Genomic DNA, 10,674 nt, shown 5'->3' with positions numbered 1-10,674 from the left:
GGCAAATAAATGAACAATTTTAAACAATATTTTATAAACATTTATTGATGTATTACTATTACAGCAAAATACAAATGTTAAAAAAATAAATATCTGATAAAATTATGAAAATAACAAATTCAAAAATTAGTCATCTTAAATAAAAGTTTTGTTCTTGAGACTGTTTCTTCAGATAAAATAAATTAAATGTACAGAAAAAATATACAGATTCATTTTATAGGTAATAATATTGAATAAATAATAAACTGTTAAATTGTATTCATAATTAGATTAAATATGCTTGTAGGTGAACCTGACAAACAGAAAACCCGTAAATAATCACTAACATTTTAGTACAAATTTATATAGTTCTTAATTAACAAAATAATTTGTGTGGCCAATCAAAAAATAAAATACCCACCTTGTTATATTTACAGAGGAAGATAATTGTATAATGTAACCAGTAAGAAAAATGGAAAATAATTTCTTTATTAATGTTATCACAATTATAAAAATATAATTTCCACTTAAACAACCTTTGCTAAATTTGACTGAATAGTGTTTGGAGAATAGTATCTTTTTTTTTCTTTAAGAAAGTAGTTAAAAGTTTTGAACCCCATTCTAAAAGAAGAAATAACAACAAAACTAGTGCACAGTATTGATTAAATAAATTAAAATTAAACGTTTCATTTTAAAGAGAACAAAACTTTAAACTGCTCTTTTAAAAAATGACAATCTCACCAAACACTAGCCAATAATCACTCGTTTCAGACTTGTGCCAAATTTCATATAAAAAAATAACATTTTTAGAACAGAACAAAATTCGGATTTAAAATTCCCTGTAAATTTAAATATTATTTTGGTATATTTGATCTGTTTGGTATGAACAGTAGTCAACCACTTCAATTTCATTTAAAGTGTTTTCCTACAAATTGTGCATCGAAAACGATCATGAAATTCTCAATCAAAAGTAAAATACATATTTTGGTGCAAAAAAAAAAAAAAAAAGAAAAATTATTTTTACAACATAGTAAATACTACTTCTGACTAATTCATAGGCATATTCATTATGGGCATTTTCATCATAGGCCTGACAATCTAATCATTTCCTAAATAAATTATTTATGATAATGGTAAACTATACAGCTAAAGGCAAATATGTTCAACCAATAATATCACTTGTAATATAAAATAAAGACGATAAGTTAACAATGAATATTTTTCAATGAATTCATCCACCTGTTAAAAGAATTAAGCATTTTTTCCCTTGACTTTCCTTTGAATATCTGAATGCATTTAGAAGATAATTTTATTAGCAACATTTTAAAAATATCCATAAGTCAGTTTTTATTCTATGATTTCTGTATTTCATAATAAATTTATATAGATAAGTGCAATTTAGTTCCTATTGGTTGAAGAAAGCAGGAAAAGTTAACTTTTCTTTTTCATTCTCAATTTTGCTATTTTATCTCCTTCAGTAACAACTCATTATTAAATAAATTATTATAATTTTGAAAAACTATCATTGTTTATTGTATTAATTTAACTGTTGTGGCTTTTGAATTTTAATATTACATAACAATAAATGCATACCTTTAGTAGAAAACACAAAATAAAGCGGGTCTGAAAAGTAGTAGTGTTGCCAACTCTCGTTCCGCAACCTAAAAAAAAGGGAATCCTTCTTGAACTGGACCCACCCCACTAAGACCCCAGGGAGCAACGGTCCTTTATCACATTTGAAATATTTGCTTGAAATGGGAAGAGGAAACTTTAAGATAGTTAAATAGAGCAATATTTAAAAAGCGCCTGAAATTGGAAAACGGTGTGAAAACCATTCACTGATGAAAGTTCAGAAATTTTTAAAGATTGCTGAAATCAATTAATTTACAACCCATTTCATCTTCCAATAATGACTGCCAGACTGCACATATCTCGGTAACCATTTTAATGCCCTAACTATTCTTAAATAAAATTTCAATTAATTTATATTATCAATATTAATATTAATTCTGCCTATAAATGGGAGTAGAGTACTAGGCAACAGGGGACGGTCAATGTTGCCAGCCATTGGTCATTTAAGGGCTGAACCAATCCAATATTCACTATTTTGGAACCAAGTACCAGCCGCATGGCAAAAATTGAGAAGTGATTTGGAGTTAAGTGATTGATTTGAATCATGATACATTAATAGTGATTTGTAGTTCAACAACATTCATTTAAGAAATAAATAAATAAAATTTACTGAATTATATAGTAGGAAGATAATCTGGCCGATGGTCAATTAAGGTACAAAATAGTAAAAAAACAATTTAATGGTAACCAACGTTTTTTATATCTATTTTAGCTTTCTTATCACATCTAACAATGTTTATATCTTGTTTTCATTTAGTCATGACAAAGCCCAGCAAATTGTATTTGCCATTAAATAGTTTTTTTTACTATTTTGTACTTTTTATTGACCGCCACCCAGACTTTCTTCTTACTGGGGTCAATATCAAAGGGTCAATTATGTTCTTCCATTACTCAATTATACTTTTGATAAAAACCAATTCAAGGAAAAAATTGAGATTTTTCATATACATGATTATTTTTATATCAATTTCAAACATATATTGATTATAGAAAATATATTTTGTACTTTTTAAGTACACATTTCTTTTTTTTTTTTTTTGTACAAAAAGTAAATCCAACAACCAGTAGCATAAAAACGACTAGAAACACACAATCATTATTAATAGGTACCATTTAGGCTTCACATTATAGTTTGATTATAAATTGTAACAAGTAATATCTTATTTACATACAATTAAACAAATTTCTCACAAAAAAAATTCATTTTCCATTAATTAAATTTTGAATCTAAAAAATAATACATAATCCTTATTTACAGAAAAATGCTTCATGTTAATCTCAAAGAAAATATTAAGTGTTTAATAATAACATCACAAGAAACAACAATAAAAAATTTTAAAATGATACATTAATACATATGAAAATTGGAAGAAAAAATATCATTCATTAAATATATCATAAATTAAAATCACCAATTTTGAATTATTTACACATTATTTGCACAAACCTTTAAAAGTGAAATTCACAAATTATTTTGTAAGTTAAAATTTATTTACGAAAAAAAGATAATACAATACAGTCTTAATTATTTATATTGATTGATAGATTTGGCAGTTATTGTAACTCAATCCAATACTAATTTTTAAAAATAAATAAACTGTAAATTTATTAATTTTGTGTCAAAAACTTAATTCTCAGTTAATAAAGAAATAAGTTGGAATTGTTTTATTATCGCTTCCGTAAAACTAAAAAGAATTCTAATTAAACATTAATATATAACGGAGCAATATTGTTAATTAATAAATTGATATTCGGGAAACCTCGTAGCTCTTAATTTTTTGAGGGAGCAGTTTAAAATTTACTTTAAAAATAAATTTATATAAACACAAATATCTTTTGAACCTTATCTTTTAACTTGGCTGAGAGATCTTCCCACAGGCCAAATGTTCTTAAAGCCAATAATAGGAAGAACAAATTTTAATAACTTGGAAAAATCAATTGTAAGCTATGTCAGTAGAAATATACTGTTATTTGTTGAGTAAAACATAATTAGACAATATGAATATTTTGTGAAGAGAGGGAGGAGGAAGAGAGAGGTGCTGTCAGCAAAGATACAAAAATAAGTAAAACTTATTTATTTGTGCCAACATTTCAGTTAGATTTTTCAGCCCTTCATCAAAGCTAAACAACCATCTTAATTCAGAAAAAAATAAAATAATAACAAACAAATTTGGAAATACACATAAAAATAAAATAAGTGGATATTAGTTGATACTAATAGAAGATAAAAATATAATATTATAGAGGTAAGAATTATACATCTCATTATGAATATTTTAGATTGAAGAAGATAGTCAGGGGGGGGAGGAGAGGAGGTGCGGTCAGCACAAAATAACATAAATAAACAAAAAATTATTTATTTTAATATACATAAAAGTAATATAAAATTAATAATTTTTGGTTTATTTATGTTTTTTTTTGCTGAACGCAACCCCCCCCCCTTGACCATCTTCTCCAATCAGTAATCTACGATCAACTATCTACACCTCATTATGAATATTTTAGGTGTCTCCTAGATAATGGTCCATGGACTGATACATCAGAGAAAAATAAACAAAGTTGAGAGATAAGGATCAACAGAAATTTGTGTTATAATTGAAGTTACCTACCCTCAAATAAAAAATTAATATATATTATATTAATAAACTAATAAAATATTTATTAAAACCTCATTCTGGTTTATCTAATTAAAGTAAATTAATCGAAAACAGCATGGAAATCTTTGGAAGATATTAATCATAATAAATATTGCAAAACTTTACGCTACTTTCCTTAAAAATTAAGAATTACAGGATTATACCCACACAACAGCCGATACCATTCGTAATATCCCAACAACCTTTTCATTAAATATAATCTAAGATAACATAATTTTAAATGCCAATTTTTGGGTCGTGAGGTTTTTAAATTTATTAAGTTATATTTAATGGAATATACCGAGTGAAATTATTATAAGAAAATCTCAACAAAGAGATTGTTAAATCAATGCAATGCGCACTAATGAATCACTAACATTTTTTTTACAAGACAGTTTAACTGAAGCTTTTACTTATTTAGGCACTTAATATTTTTATCTTTTATTTTTGATCTGCAAAGACTACACAGATTATAACTAATTTTAAAACTAAAATGAAGTGTTTGATCGATTCATGCCACATGAGTATGAAAGATTATTATGGCACGTGACTACTATGTGAGATATATCAGATAGAGAAGGCAATGTAATGTAATTAGGTTAAATTTATTTCCTAATTTTGTGTGGTAACATAAATTTATACTTTAACATAAAACAATATGGATAATCAGATGGTTAGTAAACAAATAAATATTCAATGCAAAGTTTTAATAGCAGGATTAAAAATAGTGACTTTAGTTGCAAGCTGCATATAGAAATTACTGCATCCGCCTATCCACAACTAACATTTCAATATATAATAATTCTAAATTGGTATTACATACAGATTCATATTTGAGAATATAGTTTACAAGCTCATGCGGTTTGATTTTAAGTTGATTATGCATCTTTTCCTGGTAAGAAGTTGATGGAAGCACTGTTGATACAATATCTCTTTCCAGTCGGCTTAGGTCCATCTTCAAAAACGTGTCCTAAATGAGCGCTGCATCTGGAGCACTGCACTTCAGTCCGTATACGACCTGGGTTTGCGATCAATAACAGTAGGTTGCCTCCAACTTATGAACGAGAGATAGGGTGGAAGTTTGTACAGGATTTAGGTTTATGAAAAGAACACAGGCAAGCACGGGAAGGAAGGAAAGGACAAAGAGAAAATCCCATATTAGCGAGTATACACAAACCCTTGGGGACAGAAAGAGGTAGAAAACTAATATGCAAGCAACTAAGTATCAAAATTCAATTTTGACAAAAATTATGAACAATGAGCACTTCATTTTTTTTTTTTTTTACTCTATATTTCTTGAATGATTAAAAAATTGTATACAAAACAAAATAGATTTATTTTGATAGTTTTTTAATGATAATTTTTGTTTCCTAAATGTCTCATTTCACATTAAATTAAATTCCATAAAAAACTAATATTCATTTTGATACCCAGAAGAAAGAAATATGTCACATAGCCCAACACCAAAGTTTTATCAGAGTCACATAAGAACATATAGACAGATTCACACAATATGCTTCAATTATTTTTTTATTCCTATAATAAAACAAGGGTAATCCAAAAAGTCTGCTATTTTTTAATCAATGCACCATTTCATTCATTTTATATAATATTTTCCTCATTTTAAAGGTTAAACACTTGTTTATTTTTCTAGATAGATACAACTTCGATTGATCTTTATTTATTTTTTTTTTTTTAATGTGCCAGCTTTTGTATGCCCTTTCATATTAGGGTGCGTGATAATGTTTCAAATTTCTTGTGGTACCAGCAGTTATAAGATCAACCAGGTTTCAATTTTTCAACACGATTGCCATGACATTAACGACAGACTATATTTGTTAGAATTTTTGCAGACTTTATGCCTGCTAAATCTTCCGTATAGTCCGGATTTGGGTGTACTAAGAACATTTGGCCTAAGAAGGATATTCAAGGAAGACAAGAAGATGGAAAAATGAGTTTTAACGCTTTCTCCAGGACAGGGTAGGTTACTGGCATAATAAGAGCATACAAAAACTGTCACAACATATTTACAAATGCATCGACCAAAGTAGTAATTGTGTAGAAAAACATACAAATGATCAAACTTTTAATTGAAGTAAATATTATAGAAAATGAACAGGATTAAGCATGTATATGTCTAGAAAAATAAGAAGTTACCCATGTATATCAACGTCTGCTATATGCTATATAAACTTTTGAAATAAGCCCCATAATATTTCCCAACCTAATACACATTTGTTTCACAAGTCAGAAAGATTTAAAAAACATTAAATATCAGAATTACAAGCAATGCATGCTTTACCATGATACATAATGCTGAAGAACTTATTTTCAAGAAAATATTTTCATGACTAAGAGGAAGGATTAATAAGCAAAATTTATCACAATATATGCTAAAGAAAGTAATTTTAGGATTGTGTTGAACCAGAAAGTGTCTTATAAGTCAGGGTCTCCACCACCACAAAAACCTGTGCTGTAGAGAGAAAATTTTGTGCACCAACCCAGGTTTCCAAATGAGTTAGCTCTGGAGTGGAATGCATTAAGAGATCTGTTTGCTAATCAAGGGGCCTATAACTTTTTAGTCAAAGAACCATAATGACTTCTACACTAAAACCTAAAAAAATCTATACACAAGACTTCATTAAAATAATTAGTGATGCATTTGAATATTGATTAAATTTATTGTTTATGAGATTATTTAGTTATAAATTAAGCCTGAAAAACAATGTAAAATGCCGAGCGATGGGATGGCATCCATTATAAAATAATCTAGTTCAAGGGGGATATCCTTCGACTACTAAAGCTCAATAACCCCTGCCTAATTAGATTTCCCTTATTCTAAGGATTCGCCATAAATGACACCCAACCAGACCGAAGTCAAGAGTAAGGCTTAAAAAAGTTATAAGTACATGATTAATGTAGATAAAATGTTCTATATAATCAGATTTTATAATTATATAAATAAAATGACTAATAAGGCCAATTTAAAACAAGTTTCCATTTTTTTTAGGTTATAAAGAAGATAATTTCTGCAATAAATCTGTAATCTAAATGAAATATCAATATTTACAAAGTCCAAATGATGGACGACCCTGGATTTATCATTTTTTACAATCATGTTTATATGACTCTGATTACGTCTTTAACTTAATAATTTATAAAATGAAAATTGAAAATAAAATTAAGAGATAGAAAAAAAGCAACCATGCTTTAAGGGAAAATAAATTTCTAAATGTTATGAATAAGTAGCTTTTAAAATTTAACAACACCGACAAAAGGGATGAAAGACAAAAAAAAAAAGCAAACTTAAAATCAATAAAACATAAAAGGGAAAAAAGAAGGATCTTAAGACAGCTTGGATGAATAATAGGGGATAAGGTAATTAAGTACAAGTAATAAACTAAACAAGCAGAAAAAAAATTGAAGTGTCAAAAAAATTAATATCACATAAAATTTACACAATGAAAATTGAAGAAACAGAAATAAATAAGTTAATAACAAATTTTATACTGCTTAAGGACCAGTTTGATGATGATCTTTGTCAAATTATGTAATTAAATCAGTTAAAAATGACAATTTTAAGTTGGTTTATGATTGCAATAATTACATTGAGACACAATTTTAAAAATATTTTACTTTAGTTTATTTACTAAACATAAAGTATGATTAGAGTGACATATAATAAAAATAAAATCAGAAAATTTACTCCAAGGTGACAGCATTAAGGCTCAGAATCTGTATCAAAGAGACAAATCAATCTGATCAATGCGGTTATAATTGAAGTATATACTTCTGCTAGGAATTATAAATTTAAATCTAAAAAATTATAATTTTGTGTTCAAGTAGTTTCTTCATAGCTTAATTATCTACTCAAGTTTAAACATAAAGTTATGTGATATCCATTTTTATCTATATAATAAGGTCAGTTTAAGAAAATTAAATAAATTTCTCTATCTTATTTAAAGTATTTTTTTGACACATCATTTATATTTCACCTCAGTTATATTAAATGTGTATAGACACAAACTAAGTATATATATTAAATGGCAGATTGATTTTATTTATTTTTTTAAAACAAAAAGTGAAACTTATTAGTACCTACAACATGCAAACAACTCTAAAATTAATCGATAAAATTCATACTAACAACGATAAGCTTTATCATAAATCAATAAAATCTTAGACTGATTTAAATCACACTTGAACAGAGCCAATGAAGCACAATAAATGAAGACCTAAATGATTAAATACCACGTGAAGATGTAAATTGCCCAAAACTCCAAACAATCTATTACAATTTTTGACATAAACAAATTTATTTCAGAATTTTTTTTTTAAGTTTAAGGCTCACTAAATAACTAACATTAAAAACATTAAATATCATACACAACTTTACTATTAGAAAAATTTCAACATTATGTAATCATTCAGATAACCATAAGATATTTGACCACAGGATTCTTGCATAAAAAAATTAATTTTGGATAATTTTCACATTACTACCAAAAAAAAAAAAAAGATTACTTCATTGGCTCAGTTAAAAGAAATGATCAGCCTGAAATTTAAAAAGGCACATATTATGCAATATTGCAAGCAATAAATTACCTCCAGAAGTATCAGGCAGAAGTTTGATTCGACCTTTTTCCAAAACGTCATTAAATGCTGGCCATCCACATCCAGAATCATATTTCGTGTTGGAAGAAAAAAGATACTGACCACAAACAATGCAGCTGTAAGTGCCTTCATCAAATGTCTTGTCAAACTCTCCAGTAAATGGTCTAATTCGAGACGAACAATTTAATTTAAAACAAATTCTAAATAATCATGAAGATCAGATTATGGAGAAGAATTAATCTTACCTCTCTGTACCCTTTTCTTGAGTTACATGATATTGAAGTGGAGTCAATTTTTTTAATATTTCTTCTTTAGAAGGAACCTTTTCACCACCCTCCATCGAACAGAAATTTATTTTCTGAATACCAAAGGAAACAAAAATATTGGAAGTGAGCCTCGTATTCACTAACTGGTCCTTCAAAATTCCACCAAATCGTTTATTGTTAAAATTTGAAATATTTATTAATCTCTTAGCTAAAAAGCGTAAAGGGGACATTCAACAAGCTAAAAACAAATACAATAGTAAAAAGTAATCAAACCTAAATGGTTAATATCGCGCTAAAATAGGTCAACGAAGCTACTTTCAAAATAGCTTACAGATAAAAATAGCTAACTAACCAGCTGACCATAAACTCGTCGAAAATAATTTACCTTATTTGTTTCAACAAGAAGTAGGTATAATAGTGAATCAATTTGAACAACATAAACTTTTTTGAATTATGACATCATCATATAAAGATTAGATTTTCAATGAAGTACAAACGGTAAATCGAGGATTTATCCGTTTATTTTATTACTAAAAAGGTGGGAGAGGAGAAACGAACGTCAAAATCAGAAGAACCTGATAAAGAAAATGTTACTATCTGATCTATCTTTCAAAGAGCTTAAGCAAAATTATTATACATAAGACAATTTTAACAAAATTAATGTCTGGCAATTATACAAGCCATTCCAGTTTCCTCACCCTCAGTTTTTTATCCCTTATTATCTGTTCAGAAAATGTTACTATCTGCTATTCAGCTTCTATCTTTTTTTCCCTCATTTTCTATTTGATTCATATTCACCTACTCATCAAGTTTCGATTGTCATTCAAGAATAAAATATACGGAATGAACCTTTTTTTTTTAACTTTAAAGAGTATAGGAAATTATTTTTTCACGTGGATTAGTTTTCATATTGGAAGGAATTTGAAAAAAGTTTTGAGGTATATAGTTAGTCCACGCACCTATTTAAGAGATTAGGTGCTCTAACATCAGAAGGCCTCAGAAAATACGTATCACAGTAAGATCAGACGTGGTTTAGGGTCAACCTACAAAGGTGTGCTTCTTAAATCCTCACAGCTAGGAAAATCCACTCGTATAAGGTATTCGCTTACGGTCGAACGGTTGGCAGGTCCTGCCAAGGATCCTTGCAGGAACGCTTAACAGGAATACCTCTCTGTAAGGTATTTCCTCGCAGTTGAGAGTTTAGCAAGTTCCGTAGGTACTCGCAATAGATCCTTGCGAAAGAACGGAGATGGCAAGGGATATTCGGCCTTCCTTGTTGTTTTTGGATTCTACTCTGAAAGGATAGAGTAGAGGCCTAATGGATGCAAAGTGAAATAATAATACATCATTACATATCCAAAAGAGTGATAGGATGCCCTGAACCACTAGCTTATGTTATTACTCCCTGCCAGAAGGTGAATGCTGTTAATTACAAATTTGGCTCTTGTGATTTATCTGGGCGGTAAAAGAGCTTGGAGAGTCCCAGCGAGTATGAGACTAGCGTTTAGGGAATCAGAAAACTGTATTTGATTCTTTATTAATTCAAA

At 28.1% G+C, this 10,674-nt stretch overlaps 1 protein-coding gene across 2 annotated transcripts; it reads right to left on the bottom strand.

Moving 5' to 3' along the window:
- Nucleotides 1-583: 583 nt before the first annotated feature.
- On the bottom strand, nt 584-9,666 carry SelR (methionine sulfoxide reductase SelR; the record flags this gene model as incomplete). Of its 2 annotated transcripts, XM_014428199.3 has the most annotated exon segments (4): nt 584-5,301; nt 8,853-9,025; nt 9,107-9,276; nt 9,401-9,666. In XM_014428199.3, coding segments are annotated over 3 exon segments (444 nt in total). In that variant the 3' UTR covers nt 584-5,125.
- Between the last annotated feature and the right edge of the window lie 1,008 nt (nt 9,667-10,674).

This window comes from Halyomorpha halys, unplaced genomic scaffold, assembly GCF_000696795.3.
Source record: "Halyomorpha halys isolate HHAL.00 unplaced genomic scaffold, Hhal_1.1 Scaffold703.1, whole genome shotgun sequence".
Taxonomy (NCBI): domain Eukaryota; kingdom Metazoa; phylum Arthropoda; class Insecta; order Hemiptera; family Pentatomidae; genus Halyomorpha; species Halyomorpha halys.
This window is presented reverse-complemented; position numbering and strand designations above follow the sequence as displayed.